Genomic DNA, 23,680 nt, shown 5'->3' with positions numbered 1-23,680 from the left:
AATTACAGGAGAATCCTTGACAATACCATCTGGTTAGATTTACATATGACTTATTTTGTGATTATTGGTGGTGATGATATTTGTTTGTTTGTGTATTTAATTATTTATTTTAAAATGCAGTGAAGTATTTTGTTGGTCTATGCCAGTAAATGTGCTATATCAGTCAGAAGTGTCGCAATCACTTGAGAATGTAGAGTCTTCAAGGACACTTGGCTTGTCTACATCATTATGGATCACACATCTTGAGATTCAGATCTCAAGGATGTATTGTGACTCTTCCAGAAAGTGTCGTTTTCTTATACAGGTAACTCAATAAGTGCATGTGGAAAGAGAGGTACCTAAATAGCTACATTATTTATCTAAATAGATATCCAGAAGTGCTAATATTTCCATTGCTAATGTCTTCCTGTACTCCAGAGTATGATTTCAAATTTAATAACCTTCCTTTGTTTGCATTACAAAATATAATATTGGATTTAAAATAATTACTAAGTATAGAGTTGTTCAAAAGTAAGTTACATTTTGAAATAGGTAGGTATAACATTTTTAAAAATTAACGTATACACAAAATCGTACAAGTTTGTATGTATCGAACAACGGGATTTGTTCATTTATCACACTCATTTGTTTTGGTTAATACGGTAACAGGTTTTGTTTATAATGTGTCAAAAGTCCTAAATTTACTTTTTATTAAACTTTTAAATCACTATCATTGACTTTTTAAAAATGGTTTTGACTTTACAAGATCGAATTAGTCTTGTTCAGTATTATTATGAATGTAAAAGAAGTTTAACAAACGGCATACGAAAATTCAGAACAAAACATAATTTACCTAACACCTGTCCAGCACGTTCCCCTGATATCAATCCAGCATATTTTTGGCTGTGGGATTATTTAAAAGCCCGAGATTTTTAAACTAATCCTACGACTACTGACGAATATGTAATTTCACAACAAATTTAATATATTCCACTAGATCTATTATTAAATGCTGTTCACAACATAAGATTGTTGCTTGTTGAAGAACAAAATAGCGGACATATTTGACATTTAAATTGAATGCAATAAACCCCATATCTTTATGAGTATAGCCTAAGTGTGTTATTGTTTTGTGTAACTTATATCGTAATTCTTAAAAAGGTTATGGCGACGTCAAAATGTACTAACTTACTTTGAATAACCTACTACCTCTTTCGCTATCATCAGTTTTTATTAACATTCCACGGTATTCATACATTGCTTACAGGTAGAATATGGAACAAGTCAAAAAACTTAATACTATTATAAAGTCTTAATTTATAGTCACAGTCTAAATGAAATATATACAGACGAGGTTTACAGTAGAACACAAAGTTTTAGTATCAATTTCATGAAGTGTTATTGAATGTCATGAATTCACTTACAGAATAAGAATATTGTTAGTATTTTTCTAACATGTAAATGACGTATTGTCCGTGTATATGTATGATGATGATGATAGAATACAATTTTAAGATTAGGCCTACTTATGTTGCGTGTACAGTATTCTTTACATTCACTATTACTAATGGAGGATCTAAAGCAAACCTTTCTGGTCACCAAGTTTTAAAATTTTCTTCTTTGACTTAATTTTATCTCTCTCCATTGAGAATAGTGGACTCAATTTTTATATAGCTACTGTATGATCTAATGAGTGTAGGCCTACTTTATGCACTTCTTATCCTGCGCTTGTCAAGCCTGTTCAACAGCATTTGATAACTCAGTCTGACAATTGGAGCTTTTGGCAAGTCAAGAAATATACCTACACATTTTTGTTATACATCTTGATTACACAACTTTTAACACTGTATCACTTCGGGATATGTATGGTAAGACTTTCCTGTGTTAAATTTCAACGTACCTCGTTTACATGTTTGACTTATTTATGGGTCATCTTCAGAACTGGTCGTTGTTGGTTTTGGCGCCACTTGTTCTGTTTCCCTCCACACCTCTACATATGCGGAACACATCACAAATGCTAACCACACCCACAGAGACATCAACACAGACATGGAAATACTACACATCCAACCAAAAAGCCAGAAACTCAACACACAAGAACAATATGAAATATACAGACACACAAAAACACATCCCAACGAAATTTTCAACACACAACTCAGCTTCAAAACACACACACTCTTTGACTCTACACTATACCACAGGAACACACCCTCACAGGAAACAGAACAAGTGGCGCCAAGACCAACAACGACCAGTTCTGAAGATGACCCATAAATAGGTCGAAACATGTAGACGAGGTACGTTGAAATTTAACACAGGAAAGTCTTATCATACATATTCCGACATTTTTGTTGTCTTCCAGTCCATTTGTAACACACCAGTATTTGATAAAGTGTATAATGGTAGTGACAGTTGAGAAATTACTTGCTAAACTGTATTACAGTTTTATTATAATTCAAGATCTTATAGAATGAAATTAAAAAATGCTTAGCCTATACCGGTACCGTATGGAATCGGAAATAGGTACAGTACTCGCACTTCGATGCTAGGTGAAGATGCTTATGGCGACTGAGAAGAACATGAGAACTAAAGAATTTCATGTGATGTGTTTGTGTGGTGCTTCTGCTGGAGATTATGATACTTCCTTCTATACAGTGTCTTTGTTTTGCAGTAGTAATAATTGAAGGATGAATTAGTATTCTGCAGTAAAATTGCTGTTATACAAGGTGGTGCAGAGAAATGGAAAATTTTGGGAATGGTGGTGACAGCGTGGCAAACCTGTGAGACAGGTGTGAGCTCATTTAGAACCTCTTGCCATTTAGAAATTATGGAGCATTGGACTGGAGTGCAATGTTCTGTTGCCTGGAAGCACTTCATAAGAATTTTGACAGTGTAACAGCCACACATTACCAGCTATACTTGTTTTTTTTTTTTTAAGTTGGGACATGACAGTTAAGCGGCCGAGCTTGGAACTACAGTGTCATGTTGCCAACATGGACTACCACGCTGCCAGCTGATGGAAGCTAGGAATTGTCATTAAGATGGCTGACGTTGAAACATTCATTGACAATTGACATGAAGGTAAGAAAACAATACAAAAATCGACAGAGAATCAAAGACGAAACGTACCAATGCTAAAACTGTGTGCACAATAAATGTCGCCAAGAGAGCTATTAAGCTCTCACCACGTGGGAACGGTAAGTTTGGCAACTCAACCATTGTTACCATAGCAACAGGCCTACCACGCTATGTGACATTCAGTTGTTTTTCCGATCGCAACGCTCCTGTCATGTCCCATCTTTCAAAAAAACAAGTACCGTATAGGACGCGGTGAATGTGTCCGCCTTGTCACGTAATTATAACGTGGGTTCGTAATTTTGAAGAAACCACCAGGTGTGGTCCGAACTTCCCGTACACCAGAGAATATACAAGCCCTCGCTGCTCAGTTCGACATCATGTATCGTCTATAAAGGTGAGCTGTAGGAGCATAAGATGAAGTTGCAGATAGTCCAAGAAATGAAAATCATTGACCGTTTGTTGCGTAGACATTCTGTGAAGCAATGTTGGCGAAGATAAACGAAGACTTCGATTTCATCAACAACATACTGATTTTTTTTTTCGTTGTTGGTAACTCTATAGCATCTATTAGATGCTTTATGGTTTTGCTAACAGATGGAGTTACTTGTCAACAATGTGACGCTGAAACCTATGTTCAGGTTACTGCCCAGCGACAGTCCTGATGTATTTTTATATTTCTGATGATTGGTTAATTAATATTAACCCGGGACATTCACAATCACACTCACATTCATACAAATGACAACATACTGATGTCAGATGAAGTCCATTTCCATCTCAACGGGAACAAAATTTCCATTATTGAGTACAGGAAAATCCTAAGCAACTACACTAGCGTCTATTACACAGCGCCGAAGTTACTGCAAGTGCTCTGTATCTTCACATGATGTCGTAAACCTTTGCTTTTTTTTTTTAACTGACAAGGGCATTGGTACCACTGTATCATGCACTCGGTATGTTGCCATGGTGGAAATGCTTTTAGAGCGCAGACTGCAAATTTCGCAGGAGCTGACATTGAAGACTCCTGGTTTGAACAGGACTGAGCTGTGGAACATTCAGTCATTGGCAGCTTTGCGGAGATTGTTTGGCAGTCACATCATTGCAAGGGATGGCAACATTAGATGTAGGCCATCCCATATTATTTGCAGATGACACAAGTATAGTAATTACAGCCAATAACTCTAACACATTCCAATCTTCAACAGAGGAAATTCTCTTCAAAATATGTGACTGGTTCTCAGTTAATAAATTGGTATTTAATTGTAACAAAAATAACATAATTCAGTTTAAATCCTGTCCAAATTCGACGTCTCAAATTTCTAGCGCAATAATTAACAATAGATCCCTATTAGAAACAACAACAACCAAATTTCTTGGCTTAAAAATCGATAATGTGTTAAATTGGAAAAATCATATTAAAGAAATTACCCCCAAACTAAATTCAACTTGTTTTGCTATTAGATCTATGCAAAACGTAGTAAATATCAATATCTTAAAAACAATATACTTTGCATACTTCCACTCGGTAATGAGTTTTGGAATAATATTCTGGGGAAATTCCACAGATTAACAGTATATTTCTATTACAAAAAAGAGTAATTAGAATAATAGTAGGTGCCAAATCCAGGGAATCTTGTAAGACTATTTTCAAAAAACTGCAAATAATGCCCATGGCTTGTCAGTATATCTTTTCATTAATAAATCTTCCTCGTATGTAATCGTGAAAACTTTGTAACTAATTCAACAGTTCATAGCATAAATACACGTAAAAAAATTACTTTCATACTCCATCGGCAAGTCTATCGTGCTATCAAAAAGGAGTGCGTTATATGGCAGTAAAAATTTTTAATAGTCTCCCTATCGATATAAAAAATGAAACTCAAAACATAAAATTATTTAGAGCCAAATTAAAGAAGTACCTAATTTCTCACGCCTTCTATTCTGTAGGTGAATTCATGACATTCAATAACGCTTCATGAAATTGATACTAAAACTTTGTGTTGTACTAGTAGACTATATTGTAAATCTCGTCTATATATATTTCATCTAGACTGTAACTATAAATTAAGACTTTATAATAGTATTAAGTTTTTTGACTTGTTCCATATTCTAGCTGTAAGCAATGTATGAATACCATGGAATGTTAATAAATACAATACAATACAATACAATGGCCTCCGAGGTCTCCTGTCGTCAGAGTGTGTGGTTATTTTGTGTGGGGATGTCTCCAGAGTTTTTGTACTGCACTTGTCCTGCAACCACCGACAAACTGAAAAGAGGGATTGAAGAGGAAATGACCAACGCTCCTCCTGAAGTATAAGATTGTGCTGTGCAGAATTTTCAGAACAGATTGACGGAATATGCCAGGAGAAATGAGCTACACCTCAACATCATTTCATAATGGCAGAACATGTACAGAATTTAGGCCACCTGACTTTTTCAAGTTCCAGTTATAACATACTGCGCATACTCAATGCTTACTGAGCATGCACAGTATAACTGGAACTTGAAAAATTTAGGTGGCTCATATTTTGTTTCTGAGTCTGTAGGTACCAGTAGTGGCCGGTGATCGAAATCCTCGGTGAGGCCAGATGCAACTAGTTTAAGTGCCTCCGATAGGAAATGTTTGTTTGTGATATTAATTATTATTGTTATTATATTATTAATATCATTATATTATTATTATTATTATTATTATTATTATTATTCTGTTATTATTATTATTCTGTTATTATTACTATTAATGAAAAATAATAATTTCACTCACCAAATAAGCTGTTATGCTGTGAGTTTCAATGATTGTTTCACTGTGATGAAGAAACCCATATTATGTGTTGAAATTTCCCTTTCTTTCTTTTCCTTTTATTTATTTATTTATTTATTTTTTTCCTTTGACAGCAACAAACAAGGCCAACAGTGAAGTTTATACATTAACACTTAACCATTTATGTTGCCCATACCAGGGTGCAATAGAAACTCGCGTTTTAAGATTATCTGTTGGAAAAATTGTCAGCGATGTCGTAGGTATCTCGGTAGACTCTCTCTTTATTTAAAACTTCTTTTCTTTCAATATTATTTCTTCTCGAAAAAGGACACTCTAACAATGAATTAACTACACCAGCATTATTTCTCTCATTTGTTTCTGTTTATATTTTCCCGAAATACATAATAACATTGGCCCAGATTCACTACTGTACTACGAAGTGCAATAGTACAACACCCTTGCTTAAGTCGTAAACTAAGGCATAAGGGGAGAGAATAGTGTGGGTCTCTGCCTGCCAAAGAGCTGGAATTTTTGTTATTTATGGCCTATTTAGGAAGACAAGTCATCCTATTCCCACCCCACTCTACCCTTGAGGCCGGCCCATGGATGGGAGGAGTGAAACCTGACCAGGCCAGACGAATTGTGCCTCAGCTACAACGTTTTAAGCGCAGCCTCAAAAGCCCGTGAAGACACATGAAATGCAGAAGCAGACCCGGCACAAGCGATTCTGGCCTCAGGAACAAATTTTACTGCAAAACAGGTCTATATGCATCACAAAGTTTTCAGATGCTTCTACAGCGATATATGCTTCATTCCAATAACTAATACATTATATAAAAACACAAAATTTGATTTCATTTAAGCCAAGTGACTGAGACCCCGCCTCATTTGCCTCAGTCAATCAGCCGCCACTGGTCTGTACAACAATTTTTGTTATTAAATTCAAGTATTCACTTACTCTTTCATGCCTTAAAATTCGTTTGAAATTTTCCCTTTCTCTGCGACACCTTGTTTTATGTCTGTCCATCCACCCATCTATCCATTTGTCAATCGGTCTGTCTCTCTGTCCACCTCTCCACCTACCAATCCAGCTACCCAGCTGTCTGTCTGTTTTCATGTAATTTATTGCAATGTTGGCAATATGGGGATATTGCCAACCGGCTATGTATTGTAAGCACAGTCCATAGCAAAAATAAATATCCTCTTGTGGTGACCATTTGCAGAACGGTTCTGAGATGCTCTCAAATCGGTGCTCAGAGCAAGGCATTTGGAACTGTGCTGATGTTAAAAATGCACGAAGCTCAGCATCTTGCTCTGTTTGGTTCATAGTCATGGGGGAGAGCTTCACTTGCGGACACAGCCGAGATTCTCAGTTGTTAGAGTGACTACTAGATAAGGTGGCCAAGTCCCACCTTGTAAAGTGGGGATAGTAAATTAATGGTGAATTTTCTATGTAAATTTACATGAGCAATATAAATACGCATTAAAAATAAACAAACATGATAAAAACACTACATTACTGTTCTTGAATACAGTACGGTAACGTAAAAACTAAAAAATAACATATTATCCACATTAATTTTAAATGAGGAGAAGACTCAAAAATTAATTTTGACATTGAAAAAAGAAGAAGGGTCTGAAGAAAAGGCAGTAAAATTACTTGGTATCCATCTTGATACAAAACTAACCTAGGATTGCCACATTGAATATATCTCTCGGAGACTGTCCAGAGTCCTGTACCTCTTAAGAGTAATTAGAGATAAAATACCCGGGCAGTACCTAAGAAGTGTTTATTTTGCTTTTTTTCATAGCATATTGAAGTATGGAATCCTGGTGTGGGGAAACAGCTATAAACTTATTGAAGTCCTGCTGATTCAGAAGAAGCAATAAGAATTATCACAGAAGTACCAAGCAAAGCACATTGTAAACCACAGGAGTCCATCTTGTATAATATAATAAATTTAGCTCGTACTCATCCTGTAAGGGCAAGGGCCTCCTGTTGTCACAGGGAATTGCTCATAAGTAGACTCCTAAGGTGAGCGAGTCCTTGGGAGCTTGGTCCTATTACTGATATTTCTTCGTTTCACTGTTCCTGACTTCCCTCTTCGATCATTTCTACCATACTCATCTCCCACACTTCCTCATATCACTTCACACGAATTACACTCCCTGTCCTATCTGGTGCTTGTTGATTCATGTTTGGTGCCAACTGCCTCCATACTTCTCTGTTTCGTGCCACTCTCGACCATTGACTTCCAGCTCTGGTTCTGAAGTAGTCCGCCCATCTGGTTTTTTGTCGTCCCATGTGCCGTCGTCCTTCTCTCGGGTCCCACATTGTGATGCGATTCGTCCATTTCTGGTGATCCATACGTGCTACGTGGCCGCCCCATTTCCATTTTAGGTTTTCTGCCCTTTCTGCCGCATCGCGCATTTTTGTCCTTCTTCTTATTTCCTCGTTTCTGAGTCTGTCTCTTAGTGAAACATTTAGGATCTTCCTTTCCATTCTCCTTTGACAAACATATAGCTGTTTTTTCTGCTTTTCTATCAAGAACCACGTTTGACAGCCATAGAGTAATGTCGGCATGACACATTTGTCTAGGATTTCAGCTTTTGTACTTGCTTTTTGCCATTTGTCCATGAGTAGGAATTTGAGCGACCAAAATTTGTTCCATGCCAGTCCTATTCTGCGTTTGATTTCATTCTCTGTGTTCTTGTTTAGGGAGATACTTTGCCCGAGGTACACGTACTGCTGCACATACTCAAGTGGTGATTGTTGAATTTGAATAGGGTCTTGTGTTCCATTGGTCTTCTTAATAGTTGTTAATGAATATATTCTGGAACTCCTTCTTTACATCAAGAAAAATCTTTGGCTTCACTAGTAGGATGGATACACATGAGTATAATACTCGGAATAAACAAAAACTGGACATACCATTTTGCAGACTATCCAAAGTTAAAAGTAGTCCTAACATGTTGGGCTGTAGGATGTTCAACATGTTACCACAGGAAGCACAGGAAGTGTCACTTGACATATTCAAAGTCAAAGTGAAAATGTGGCTTCTTAGAAACCCATTCTATTCTGTGCAAGAATATTTTGAATCAGACAATCAAGCTGTAAATATTTTTTAGGTTTCTTTTTCTGAATTTTATTATTACTTTGTAATACCGGTATATTAGGAAATTCTCATAAATTGTTAAGTTAATTCTTGTTTTATTGTATATAAACGGAGCAAATCAAATAATATTTGTGGTCAGTGTGTTACAATTTTCATCTAGATATTAGCCTATTTTTGATAATCTTGACTCTCAATTATAAACTCTAAGGAGTATTTGTGATCATTTTGTTTTATCTTTAGTGTTGTAATAGAATATTTTTCATTTTTGCACGATAATTTCACACGTGTAATTTGACAATGTCATTAGCTTCTGCTATAACGACAGCTAATAAATACTATACTATACTATATTAAAATGGATTGCATATGAATTTAAATACTATTATAGTCACAATCATGCCATGGTATGAAAGAAAAATTTCTCAACCTCGAGCGGAATGCGAACCTGCGACTTCCTGTACTCCGGTCAGGCGCTCTACCACTGAGCTATCGAGATCGTCTCACGCCAAAGGCTTGGAATTATCCTTTCATACTGGCGACTCTGTTATAGAGTACTGTCCATAGCGTCTGATCTAGTCAGCACTGCTTTGGCATGATTGTGACTATAATAGTATTTAAATTCATTAATTGTATTGTATTGTATTTATTCATTCCCTGTACTATCTATTACAGATTATAGGTTCGTCATTAGATACAAACGCACAAAATACACACACAAATAAGATTTCTAGTATGAATTTAATTTTAACACTCTTAAGTTTTCCAAAGAATAGTAAAACTACCAAAGACACAATAAATAACAATATATATAATACATTTTCCGTTTACAAGACATTAAATAAATAAATTAAGAGAGATTAGGTAGAAACAAGATAGTCCTACATTATTATTAATATTGTTTGGAGAAAAAAAAATTATGTGCTCCAGTAATGAAGGTAGGTATTTTGCTTTATAGCTTTAATGCAAGAAATCAGTGATTTTGAACGGCATGGACTGGAGCAGAATAGTTTTTACCCTGGTTTTGAAATCTTCATAATTTAAATAATAATTTAATATGTCGCATCAACGGAAGTTTATACGTCACCAACATCCTAAGATGAGGATTGCATATGTTGAATAAATCGGTCCAGAAGGGAGTCAGTTTGACCTGCTGTGTGCTTGAGATGGTAATTCCATCCAGTCCAGTCTGCTTCCTTGTCTTTTACCTTGAGGATGGCTGTTTTTACTTCCGCTGTGCTTATCAGGTCTGTTGGCTTGACATGCGGTTGTTAGATTATCTCTGTAGAAGGGAAGGGAGAAGTGTTTCCCAAGATCCCATGGGAATCTCCGTGGCAGTGCTGGTCGACACATTACTGCCCCTTCAGCTTGGACTTTTCTATGAAATTAGTTTCTTTGGTCTTCAACAGTTTTTATATGATTTCCTTTCCTCCGCATAAAGATTTAGACTTGCCTTGATGATGTCTGTGCGTGCTCTGTGCAGAAGTTTAATTGTTTCTTTTCACAACACACTGCATCAAACCAATGTTTGGCTGTTTACCTCTGTGGGATGAGTGATGTTTGCATGTAGTTTTATATTCTTTTGGGAGCAGATAGTATTAAATCAATAATTCTGTAAGCTTAACCAGGTTGGGGATGAACGGCGAGGAATACATAGAACAATAATTTTAAGAACTATCACTAAAACAGACTATGTAGCATCAAATTGTTTCTTCCATGAAATCCATTACATTGAAACAACAGAATACATCATAATATAAACAACACCAAGCACTTTCAACGATAACACATCGAAGAAATCATCCAAATCACCAGGGGCGTATTTTGCGGGCTACCGTGGCTACCGGCTGTAGCCCAAGGAAATTACAAAAGAAAAAGTTTATAATATAACATAATGTAATAATTTTGTATTATTAGTTTTACCATAGTAATTAAAATTAAAGTAATTGTTAGATATATTTTGTGTAATAATTGGGTCAGCGGTAGCCCAAACCCTTTAACCAGTATACGCCTCTGCAAATCACAGACATCATAACAAAGCAAAACTATTTCACACACAGCAACAAATACTACACCCAAACAGAAGGATTGCCAATGAGATCACCCATACCTAGCATACTAGCAGAGATATTTTTACACAACATAGAACAAACATACATACTCAACAATGAACACAACAAATATGCAGACAACATAATATACTGGCACAGATACCTAGTCGACATACTCATATATAATATAATTTATTTCAAGAAATAGTCTGCCCAGGCATCCTGGGTTGCCAAAAACACAGAATAACACACATATAAGAATAGTAATGATTACAGTAAGATAGATGAGCCAAATTTAAATGTGAACTAGGAGCTTAAGTTTAAGAAATAATAAATTTGTACATATATTTGTAACAATCACACACTAACGAATAGAAAAGGGGGGGTATTATGATATTCCGTATAAATGATTTTTCAGAATTGCCACAGACCCTTTAATGGTTGAAGTAATTATTTTTGGAATGATGTCATGGATTCCAAATGTTTTGATAGTGTTTACAGTTGATCGTGGGATGGTGCCCCTCGCTCCGATCATTAAACCATGTACTTCCCAGGTGCCTTCCATCTGATATTTTTCTCGAAAATACGGAATAGTAGGCTCATAAATTTGTTGTTTTTCTTTGTTGACCTCGGATGGTTGGGTCTGGCTCATCTCAAATCTAACAGTTGGGTCCAGTATAAAGCCTTTACTATTAGTCTTGTCTAGAGCCACGATGTCCGCTCTTCTAATTCCGCCGCCTTCAGACGCAACGCAGTGCACCTCTTCATGGACCTCGAAGGATTTGTTTCTAAGGGCTTGTGCTATTAGTTTTCGGATGTTATGATGGCGTGAATTTCTCAGGAGTTCTCCATGCTGACAGGATCCTAGGACGTGTGCTAAGGTTTCAATCTCGTTGCAGTATCTGCAACGGAAACCGTCCAAGGATCTCCCATGAAGACTTCTCACTGGTGCTACGTTAGCATTAATCTTAATTGCGTCCCGCCATTCAGAGGAAGATAGACCCTCCTTAGAAAAAATCCATTTATTTCCGGGAGTATATTCTTGAAATAAAATAACACCTTTTCCTTTATGTGGAAGCGCACACCATTTGTCGTACTCTTGTTTCCTAAGATTTTGTCGTAGTTTATGGACATTGATGTTACTTATATCCAGATCTTCAGGTGGAATTTTTAACTTCCTGGAACATAGTTTCTTTTCTGCTGCTATGTTCCTTGTAGAAACGACAAGAGGATTCGAGGTTCTCAATAATGTGTTGCAAATATTGAGATGATGTAAATATGCTTCCCATTGAGCTTTGAAAAGGCTGAGACCCTTATATTTACGTTCGGTGTACAACATCGCGTCGGGCGTGTCTCCTGGCAAACATAAAATTTCCTTCACCGAACTTTTAATTAACTTATCCACATCTTCGAGAAACCGGTCAGAAAGCTGGTGAAGGGGAGCATTTTGAAGAGGATAAACAAGTATAGGCCAAATATACATATTTAAAACATTGAGTTTTTGTTCTGGTTTCAGAAGATAAGTAGATGTTAAAGCTTGGATCTTATTATTTAAATTATTGATTACTTTGGCAATGTCAAACTTAATTTCATCAGAAAAATTAATCCCAAGGTATTTGATTCGTTCATCTCCATCAATACTATTAACAATTGATCCTCCAAGATTCAATGTCGTACTACTTAATTTTCCTTTCTCGATAACGATGGTTTGAGTTTTAGATTCATTTAGACTTAATCCGATCTGCTGTAATGACCGTTTTGTCATGGTAAATATTTCAGATGCAGCAATTGTACTTTTAGCAACAAGTGCAATATCATCCGCAAATCCTAATGTTACTACATTATTTAGATCCGATACAAGGTCATATCCAAATTCTTCAGCCACACTAGGCTCGGATAATTCATCAAAAATGTGGTCTATGCTGAGATTAAAAAGCATTGGGGAAAGAGGAGCGCCTTGCATAACCCCTTGTTTAAACGGTATGGGTTTTGTTTTATGGATTCCAACCTCTATCTGGGTTTCATTTCCACACTGTAAATTTATAATTAAATCCTGTAATTTTTGGGGAAGGGCAGAATTGTGAATGACAGATTCCAAATGCCGATGTCCAACAGTATCATAAGCTTTATGCACATCAAGAAACAAGATGGTGACATCTTCTTTTTCGATTTTGGCCTTACGAAGAACTGAATTTAATATAGAGGCATTAATCTGTGCACCAGCAGTAGATACAAATCCTCGTTGGTTTTCATTAAATTCTACGTATTGTTGCATTCTTGAACAAAGACACCTCTCCAAAACTCTTCGAATTACTGAACAAATGGTTATAGGTCGATAATTATTTGGGTCCTTTTTTTCTCCACCTTTATATATAAGAACAGTTCTAGCTTTCCGAAAAAAATTAGGTACCCAATTGTGTGATAACAAAGGAAACAAACGACAAATACACAAACTACACCAATACATAAACAAAATACACCCAAAACTCCAAAATACACTGGAACTTGAAAACAATAACTCCATAAATTTCCTAGACATCACCATAACAAAAGTAAACAACAAACACACCTTCAAAATATACAGAAAACCAACCACCACCACCACCACACACATACACAACACATCTAATCACCCCACACAACACAAACATGCTCCATTCAGGACAATGGTACACAGATTACTCAACATACCCATGAGCCAACAACACTACAATGAAGAAGTGAACACAATCAAATACATAGCACAAGAAAATGGTTACAACCCAAACATAACAGACAACATCATAAGGAAGACAAAACAAAAACTCAACAAACACAAAAACACACAAAACACAACACAAACACAAGAACACAAGAAATACATCACACTAACTTACGAAAACAAAAACACACGCAAGATCGCATCCTCATTCAGAAAATAGAAATACAACATAGCATACAGAACAGAAAACACATTACAAAGACATCTCAACACACAAACAACACAAATAAATAAATACAACCACACAGGCGTATACAAACTCACATGCAATAGTTGCGACAGTTTCTACATTGAACAGACAGGCAGATCATTCCAAACTCGATACAAAGAACACATTAAAGCAATAACCAGAGGACACAATACATCTACATATGCCGAACACATAACCATGCTAACCACACATACAGTAACAAAAATACAGACATGGAAATCCTACACATACAACCCAAAAACCAAAAACTCAACACACTGGAACAATATGAAATATACAGACACACTAAAACACACCCTAATCAAATTCTCAACACACAGATCAATTTCAGAACACACACACTATTTGACACAATTCTTCATCACACGAACGCACCCACACAACAGGCAGCAAAGTTGAAATAGCGCCGAGATCTAGTAGGCTCTGAGGATGGTGTCAAGTAACACCGAAACAGTTGTAGTAGTAGTAATTTATTCACCATAAAGATCTTTACAAATCATGGCTTCGTCACATATGCTTGAAGCCACATATGCTTACATAATTAACATGAGTAAGATCGCCATTTAATCAGTTATTTATATTCAAGTGTTAAAAGTAGTGTACGAAAGATTCAACATGGAATAATTTCTCATCTAATATCAGTTCTACAAATAAACAAAAATTACTCCAACTATAGTCATAAATATATCAGGGAACATTCACAGTTCTTCCAGTAGCTATAAATATATCAGGGAACATTCACAGTTCTTCCAGTAGCTACCAAATTATACCTTAAATGAACGTGATTTTAGTGGAACTTGAACTTTTTTAATGCTGACAAAATGGAATCAAAAAATAATAGCGACAGCTTGATTACTATCTTTGAACACTCCAAGGACTATGATGCTGACTAAAAGAGCTATCTGTGTGTTGTGTACCTGTTGCTTTACTGATGCGAGGAGCACAAATCAGTTAAACCGAAACCTGTTAAGAGAAACCGATGACTTAGATATGCAGTACTCAGTAGGCACTATTGTCAGCGCATTTCGAACTTGTGGACCAAGGTCAAGCAATGGACTGCATTTGCCACGCGTGCTTACCTCATTCCTGGACCATTCTCCTCAACTAAAGTCAGCTGGGACAGTTGGGATTACCAGTGCTTCAGTTCACAGCTTTCAGTTCAGTGACTCGTGCGTGGTTTGTATGTTTGTACGTGACCTTGATCCGCCAGTTCGAAATACACTGATACTCTGTTTGCTGTATCTTTCCCTGCCTGAAGAGAAAGAGATACAGTACTCACCTTCTCTACGGCTACACAATAAGAAGTCACCATTTAAAAGGGACCACTTGTGTTTTCAACTAAACCGCCTTGCGCAACCTCCACCCGCTCTCTGAGTCTTCTGTTTTATTGCCTCTGAGACAAGTTACACCACAGAGTATAGGTAGAGTATAATGATTCCACCAACATACTAGTACGAATGCACAAATTGAAGATGGGTATGAAATCAAAGTTTGTTCATTTTTCTATATACATTTTTAACATTTACATATCACTAATTAAATTTCCAACTTCTTTACCGTGTTAATATTTAGCATTTACCTTGCTTGACTAGTTTCGAAGTCTTGTGCTTCACTGGCTTTGGACAATAAGGCGCAAGACTTCGAAACTAGTGAAGCAAGGTAAATCCTAAATATGAGGCGCATCCAGAAAGTAAGTTTCCCGATTTTTCCCCTTGAAAGTAAACGTAATTAGCCGTGTAAATTGCGCATGCGTAACAGATCTATGACGTATCAATCATATGCCAGCCGGACAGGTCCCGCCTGGTGCCAGTAGTGTGGCAGCAGTGGTCCGAAATGGAAGCTCTTATTCCTTCTCCCGCCGCCTGCGAGGTTCGGTCGGTGATAAAGTTCTTTAATCCACAAAGCATTGTGCCAATTGAAATTCATCGGCAGCTCTATCAGGTCTATGGGCCGAACATCATGAGTAAGCAGATGGTGCGTCGCTGGTGTAGGCAGTTTTCCGAAGGTCGTCAAAGTGTCCATGATGAAGAGTGCAGTGGGCGACCGTCCCTCATCAATGATGATCGTGTTTAGCTGGTGCGGCAGTGCATCATGGAGAACTGTCGCTTCACGATTACAGAGCTGAGCAGCCATTTTCCGCAGATATCGCGATCCTTGTTGCATGAGATTGTCACTAAGCACCTGCTGTTCAAAAAAGTGGGTGCCAGGTGGGTGCCGAAAAACCTGACACCCGAACACAAAATGCAACGTTTAGAAGCAGCACTGACATTTCTGCAACGGTATCACGATGACGGCGACGAGTTCCTCGACAGGATCGTCACGGGGGATGAAGACTTGGATTTCGCACTTCACCCCGGAAACCAAGCAGCAGTCAATGCATTGGCGGCATAGTGGATCTCAGGTCAGGACGAAATTCAAACAGACGCTGTCGGTACAGAAAGTGATGTGCACAGTGTTCTGGGACAGGAAGGGCATTCTGCTCATTGACTTCCTTCCAAGAGGTGAAACAGTGAATGCTGACCGTTACTGTAAAACACTGCGAAAATTGCCACGTACCATTCAAAACAAGAGGCGTGGAATGCTTACTGCAGGTGTTGTGCTCCTCCATGACAATGCTCGTCCACATATGGCTCGGCGCACAGCAGCTTTTTTGACGGAATTTGGCTGGGAGTTGTTTGATCATCCACCCTACAGTCCTGATCTTGTTCCCAGCGATTTTCACGTTTTCTTGCACCTCAAGAAATTCCTGTCCTCCGGTGAGCATTTTGGCAATGACGAAGAACTGAAGACGTCTGTCACACGCTGGTTCCATTCACAGGCAGCAGAGTTCTACGACAGAGGGATACAAAAGTTGATCCCACGATACGACAAGTGTCTCAATTCTGATGGTGGCTATGTTGAAAAATAGCTGAAACATTGCTGTACCTGTTCCCAATAAATGTTTTCCTGAAAATGTGCGTTCTTTTTTTTTTAATAGGGAAACTTACTTTCTGGATGCGCCTCGTATTAACACTGTAAAGAAGTTGGAAATTTAATCAGTCAACATTTTTATTTTTCCTTTAAGAAGATCCAGATGTTTAGTTTCATTCTGTTCTGTAACGTTGTATAATAATGAATTTAAATACTATTATAGTCACAATCATTCCATGGTATGAAAGAAAAATTTCACAACCTCGAGCGGGAATCGAACCTGCGACTTCCTGTTCTCCGGTCAGGCGCTCTACCACTGAGCTATCGAGTTCGTCTCACGCCAAAGGCTTGGAATTATCCTTTCATACTGGCGATTCTGTTATAGAGTACTGTCCATAGCGTCTGATCTATTCAGCACTGCTTATGGGTTGAAAGAAACTTTTACAAGTGTAATCTTCATCATTACGATGTTTGGTGACGTATACAATAATAAGTTCTACATGCTGATAAACTAGATTTCTCGTGATATTTGGTTTGGGCAGTAATTTCGACTCCTGATTCAATTTATTGAATTAATGGAAAAAACACCATACATTGGATTAAATATTCACTAGAGTAAAACAAAATATATGGTAATGACTAAAACAGAAAGGATCTCCAATAGCCTTAAAATAAAAAATTATACTTTTGAAACAGTCAACCAGTTCAAGTGTCTTGATGTTTTGATAGGCAATTCTAATGACAAAAAATATGAAATACTTAACAGACTACATAATGCAAACAAAATAAATTATTATCTTCCCTTTTTTTAACGAGAAATTAAAAAATCATTTTGTACAAAACACTAATCCAACCTGTACTATTATATGAATCGGTAACATGGAGCTTAACTAAAAAGGAAAAACACAAATTAATGATTTTTGAAAACAAAGTGTTGAGGAAAGTTTTTGGTCCAATTTTTGACCCACTTGAAAACAAGTAGAAAATTCGACATAATAATGATATTCACAAACTTTATAATCAGCCGTCAATTTTAGATGTAATACGGACCAGAAGATTGAATTGAGCAGGACATGTTATATGTATGGATGACTCCAGCAGCGCAAAACGAATGTAATGGATTAGTAATAGAAGAGGGATATCATCCTCAGAGTGGACCAATGCCATAAAGATGTCCACAAACATTGCAGCAGTACGATTGGTGCCAGGTTGTTCCTTTCAAGATCAAAACTGTCGTCATCCAGGATGCAGCGAAGTAGAAACCCTTGGGCATGTTTTGGGTTATTGCCCTAAAAGAGAACTACTGAGGAACAATCGCCACCATAAAGTGAGAAGCTCCATCGCAACCACTCTTTGGAAGGCAAAGTGGGAGGTTTACGAAGAAGTGCACTGCTTGGCTGAGAATGGGTCAACGAGAAGAGCGGACATTATAGCCATTGATCGCCGGAATCAAAGAAGCCTCATTCTTGACCCCACTGTCCGTTTTGAGAAGGATGATCAACAAGCCAATAACGTTAACAATGAAAAGAAGTCTATTTACAACCCATGTATTCCTCACTTCAGTGAGAGGTACAAAATGAATATTAATACATGGGAAGTGAAAGGACTTCTTTTTGGCGCTAGGGGAACTTCATTTAAGTTAACCAAAACCATTCTCCTTTCTCTTAAATTTTCCAATGAGGACATTAACAAAATATGTCTAATGGTATTGAGAGATTCATTATCCATTTTACACAATCACTTGTATAATACTATGTAATTTTTTTTTTCACTTCATTTCATTACTCCGAAATCAAATTGTACTTTATTTTTAAATATATCATTGTTCCGTATTCTCTCCACAATCATATTATATTTTTCATTTAACCTCTGCTTTTTATTCTGGATCCTAGTGGTGAGCCGTAGATTTCGGCCAGATGTCCCAAATTGTGGAATTTGTTGAACACCTTTAACAACACATGGCCACTGTGAAGACCTCTAAGTAGATGGAAAGATGAAATTCAGAAGGAATGCATGGAAATGGGAATTACCAACTGGGAGGAACTAGCAAAAGACAGAACAGAATGGAAGCGTTTTGTGAAATCAACATGGAGTCGATATGCTCCATAATGTCCTTTGATTGATTGATTGATTGATTGATTGATTGATTGGTTGGTTGGTTGGTTGATTGATTGATCCATTTCGGTTTATATTAACATCTAATGCTATGAGCTTGATTGTCTGCCTTTCGTTACAGTTTGTGAGTACTTCGTACACGCAGATTGCCAGGATTTTGCGGTAGCTGACTGCAAGGAGAACGCGACGTACCTGCCAGGCAAGGAACTGTCACTAGTGCACCACCAGCATCATTGGCGCGAAGGCAACCTCCCCAACAACTCGAAATGCGCCGTGTGCAAGAAGAACTGCTGGTCGGCCGAGTGCTTGGCAGGATTCCGTTGCGAGTGGTGTGGCATGACGGTAAGAAGTGGCGAGTTAGTCATGTGTGAGCCGAAGCATTTCCTTTCCTTTCTGTGCTTAACTTACAGTAAACTACGACATTGAGGAAAATTAGAATACCGTAGTTGTTTATCTTATAAGTAGCTTAAATTGACCATTATTTGTGAATGAGATGTGGCTTCTAGCCACGTGTAATATACGTTTTATCCTAGTCTAGTACCGTCATAGAGTACCATGACTATGGTCCTGGAACACAACTATGGTCCACGATACAACCGTTCAAAGAAAATTGTAAGAAGTTTTTTTTTTCCAATGCAGTGGCACTTGACTAGAGTCATTGGCCGTACAATGGCGATAAAAACTAAAAGGAAAGAAAACGAAATAAAGTGAACATTGTGCAAGTGAAACTATGAAGGAGAGGATTGCAGCACTGCTGCATTCTGTCTCTGGCCTCCCAGTACCTATCCACAAAGCTGACAGATGAAAGAGCTGGACAAGTCTTAATGTGGTTTGAGTCCATGGTGTCGGAACATCAACAGAGCATGCAGTGGGGGCTGGATAATACACCCAGGCGGTGGAGGTGATTAGCCAGACAGTCATGAACGTCGCAACAGCTTCTCTTCTGGGCCATTCGGAGAGGGTGGAGTTTAGTGCGTCCTTCCAGTGTTTATCTTTAATTTGTTCCTCCAAACTCTTATGGAAACATTGTCTCACTCGACTGCTTATATTTGTAGATGCTCTATGGAATGGCAGCATGTTAGAATATGAAAGAGGAATAGTTGTTCCTTTCTTTGCTAGAAAGTCTGCTGCTTCATTCCCGGCAATACCGCAGGGAGAAGGTATCCATTGCAGATGTACAATTTTATTTAGTTTCTTGATGTCTTCTCTGCATTGTTGAATGTCATCATTAGGTGGTTGTAGTAAGTAGTTTCCAATTGCAGATATCGCTGCTTTTGAGTCACTGAGGAGGACAATGTTTGGAAATGGGAAGGACCTGCACAACAGGTGTTTCACAGCAATGCATATGGCTCTTACTTCTCCATCAAAAGGTGTATGGTTGTTGCCTAGAGTGAGATAGGTAGAAATTGTAGAAGTAACATAGACCATCCGCAGATAGCTGCAGTGACTTGACTTCATACTGCAGTACAGCAAAAATATAGATAAACGAAGTACTGTGGAGTACAAAATTTGAATGGTTGTATCATGGACCATAGTTGTGTTCCAGGACCATAGTTATGGGAAATGACGGTAGCCTATTATAATAATTATTTTCCTTCTCATATAGAGTGCCGGTATTAGTTAGCCATAATGAATTGTTTAAAGCCCTAGCATGATGTGAAAATTCATTTGTTACTAGTTAGTGATCGGACATAAAATATGAAATGTTTGTTTCTAATCAAAAATTTTTTTTCACAGAATGAAATAATGGTACCTATCTAATATATGCCTACCATTAATTCACATGGGAAGTAATGAGCCATTTCTCACATTTGTTAACAGTTCGATAAATAGTACATTACGTCACTAAGATAAAATTGTTTTTATGCAGCTATAGACACAGTAACATAATTTGAAACATACAGGTACTTAGTCTGGTATCCCCATCACCATGTTTAAAAAATAGAGTTCCATTACGTGGGCTTTTACTTGAATGCAATTTGACAAGATGTGTAAACTGGGTACTTGTCATTTGTTTAGTATTAATAATAATAATAATAATAATAATAATAATAATAATAATAATAATAATAATAATAATAATAATAATGTAAAATGTTGTTAGGCGAGATATCTCGAGATTTTACTCTGAATACATATCTGACTGTTCATTCAGGTATCAATTTCATTTAAATGATTTTAGCTATTCTTAAATTAATTTTCATGTTTGGTACTTAATATCGAGGGCATCATACCAGAAGGGTGTATTAACAAAACTGCAAGTTTACATTAAAGCCATTTAAATAGAGAATAATTTTTCCCATCCTTGTCTACTTAACAGGGTACCAGTTCAACGTAATAGGACTCGAAAGTATTAAAGCAGGTATGGGAGTTCTTTTCCTAAAAACTATATACTGTGAAATATCAAAAGAAAGCCCCGAGTCTTAAGAAAGCACATCGATGGCTCAGAACGAGACTGAATAATTTCGAGGGAAAAATTTTTCCGCGGCCGGGTATCGAACCCGGGACCTTTGGTTAAACGTACCAACGCTCTCCCACTGAGCTACCCGGGAACTCTACCCGACACCGATCCAATTTTTCCCTCTATATCCACAATTTAAAGTCACACAGAGTTAGTGTGCACTCAAATGTTGGTTGCTTGACGGTTGTCAGCCAACTTTGAGGTCTGTGGATATAGAGGGAAAAATTGGATCGGTGTTGGGTAGAGTTCCCGGGTAGCTCAGTGGGAGAGCGTTGGTACGTTTAACCAAAGGTCCCGGGTTCGATACCCGGCCCCGGAACAATTTTTCCCTCGAAATTATTCAAATTAACTTTACAGGGAGTTATTCCTGAAAGCTTAATTTGCAGAATGAGACTGTTACAACTCAAAAATAGACATTTTTCAGTAGAGCCATTTAAAGTGTTCCATTCTATATGGCAAATCAGAGAATCATGGCACAACAATGTGCATTTATGTCCCACTAGGAAATTTTTAGAGTTTTAACATTTTCACATAGCATAGTTCTCAATTCAAGTGTTCAAATGATGGTAATAACTCAAAAAGTGAATTTTTTGAGTTGTAACAGTCTCGTTCTGAGCCATCGACATGTTCTCACTTCAGCTCAATATTTCACATCTCTCAAAACTTGTAACAGGAAAAATACAATGCTGCGCTAGTCACAGCATGCGATCACCCAAACAATAGTGACCCCTCCTGGGTTAAACCCTTGACCAAACACAAACGAGAAAATAGGACCTGTAAGATTACTAAGTGAAGTAAATCCAACTGAGGAAGTATGCCGCAGAGGTAACATGGGCATGACTTGCTGTTGCAGTCCCACGCGGTGTGCCACAAGCAGATCACAGGAGATTGCACGTTCGGAAACTTGGAGCCTATCTACCTGCCCCCCCATGCCGTCAGCATACCTCGTACTGAGGTGCCCATGGAGGCCATCATTGGGGTGCAGGTCCGGCGAAAAGAGACGATGTCCCGTGAGTATTCGTGCCGTAAGTGTTGCCTTCATCTAACATCTAGATGGCGTAACATCTTATTAAATAGAAGTGGCCACAGTGATTTTGTAACACAATTCTTTTCATTTGTTTGAATGTTATACAAATACTATGTCTGGACATGTACCGTCAAAGTTGGTTCCTTTGAAGTATACTATTTTTGGCTTATTACAAAGAAAACGTTCTTAATTGTTTTTCACGCGAATAAGTTGTACAAGTAATGAAAAATACTTTATTCGTATCCCATATGTTCGTGTTTAACATTTAACGCATTTCTTGAATTCAATCTCCATGTTAATTAATTAGATGTGATTATCACTGTTGCAGTAATCGCTGTATTGATTACTCATTGTTCTGTTAGATGATGTCTTGATTACCGGATAATGATGCCTACCTAATAAACAGCAATAAAATAAAACGAGGCAGGCAGGCAGGCAGGCAGGCAGGCAGATCACTGTGGCTACTGCGGCGGACAGTCAGTACATAACTCATCTGATCAGCAGCAGTGACTCCACAGATAGGCCAACGTGCATGCTTCGATTCACACGTGCATTGCTGTCTGTCTGTGTGTCCATCTTTCCACGCATGTGTCATCTTCTGTTGCGTTCATTTTTATGTTTCGAGTTAGGCTTCAGCTGTGATATGTATAGTTTCTGTGAATGGTCTCTCCTACCTCACTACTATAGTTGCACGAGAAATTATTCTCCTTTTAAAGTGGCGATATGCTGCTACAGTGCATGGTTGCTCCCACTGGAAACTGACTAGTTTCTACTGGGATTCTTTCTCTCATTTGATGCATTTTTTTTAGTCGTACTGAGACTCCAAATGTGCACTTATGGTAGCATCCCACCTACTCCCGACATTCTTCATGTGGAAGCTCTGACTTTGTCGGAGAACTTAGGAAGGAAAGTCTAACATTGCTATAAAGCAAGGAATTCGGTATCATTAATGCTTCTCGTCAGACTTACACTCGAAATATTTTTGTATATTTTTAATTTTTCTCAGACACATTGTCTACTTTTCAAACCGATTGATAGAGCAGAAGCAGCAATAAACACTACAAGATTTCATCTGCAAGATATAATGTTACTGTACTAATTAGTGCGAGAAAAAATTAAGAATCTACGTCCATTATGAAAACAATGCTTGTCACTATCTTTTATGTTGGGAATACTTTGTACATTTTCAGTGGTGATGCACATTAAA

General features: G+C 37.5%; 1 protein-coding gene across 12 annotated transcripts in view; it reads left to right on the top strand.

Moving 5' to 3' along the window:
* The window catches only part of LOC138706753 (diacylglycerol kinase theta), a 254,529-nt gene that overhangs the window by 141,678 nt on the left and 89,171 nt on the right, over nt 1-23,680 (top strand). For 8 of the 12 annotated variants that reach the window (XM_069836402.1, XM_069836406.1, XM_069836401.1 and 5 more), the window contains exons 4-5: nt 19,107-19,327; nt 22,300-22,471. In XM_069836402.1, coding sequence (XP_069692503.1) covers nt 19,107-19,327; nt 22,300-22,471 — 393 coding nt within the window. The remainder of the gene's footprint in view (nt 1-19,106; nt 19,328-22,299; nt 22,472-23,680) is intronic. The other 4 variants (XM_069836403.1, XM_069836410.1, XM_069836412.1 and 1 more) reach the window with 1 other exon arrangement.

Source organism: Periplaneta americana, chromosome 9, assembly GCF_040183065.1.
Source record: "Periplaneta americana isolate PAMFEO1 chromosome 9, P.americana_PAMFEO1_priV1, whole genome shotgun sequence".
NCBI classification, from domain to species: Eukaryota; Metazoa; Arthropoda; class Insecta; order Blattodea; family Blattidae; genus Periplaneta; species Periplaneta americana.
The sequence above is the reverse complement of the archived record's forward strand: the minus strand, read 5'-3'. Positions and strand labels throughout refer to the sequence as shown.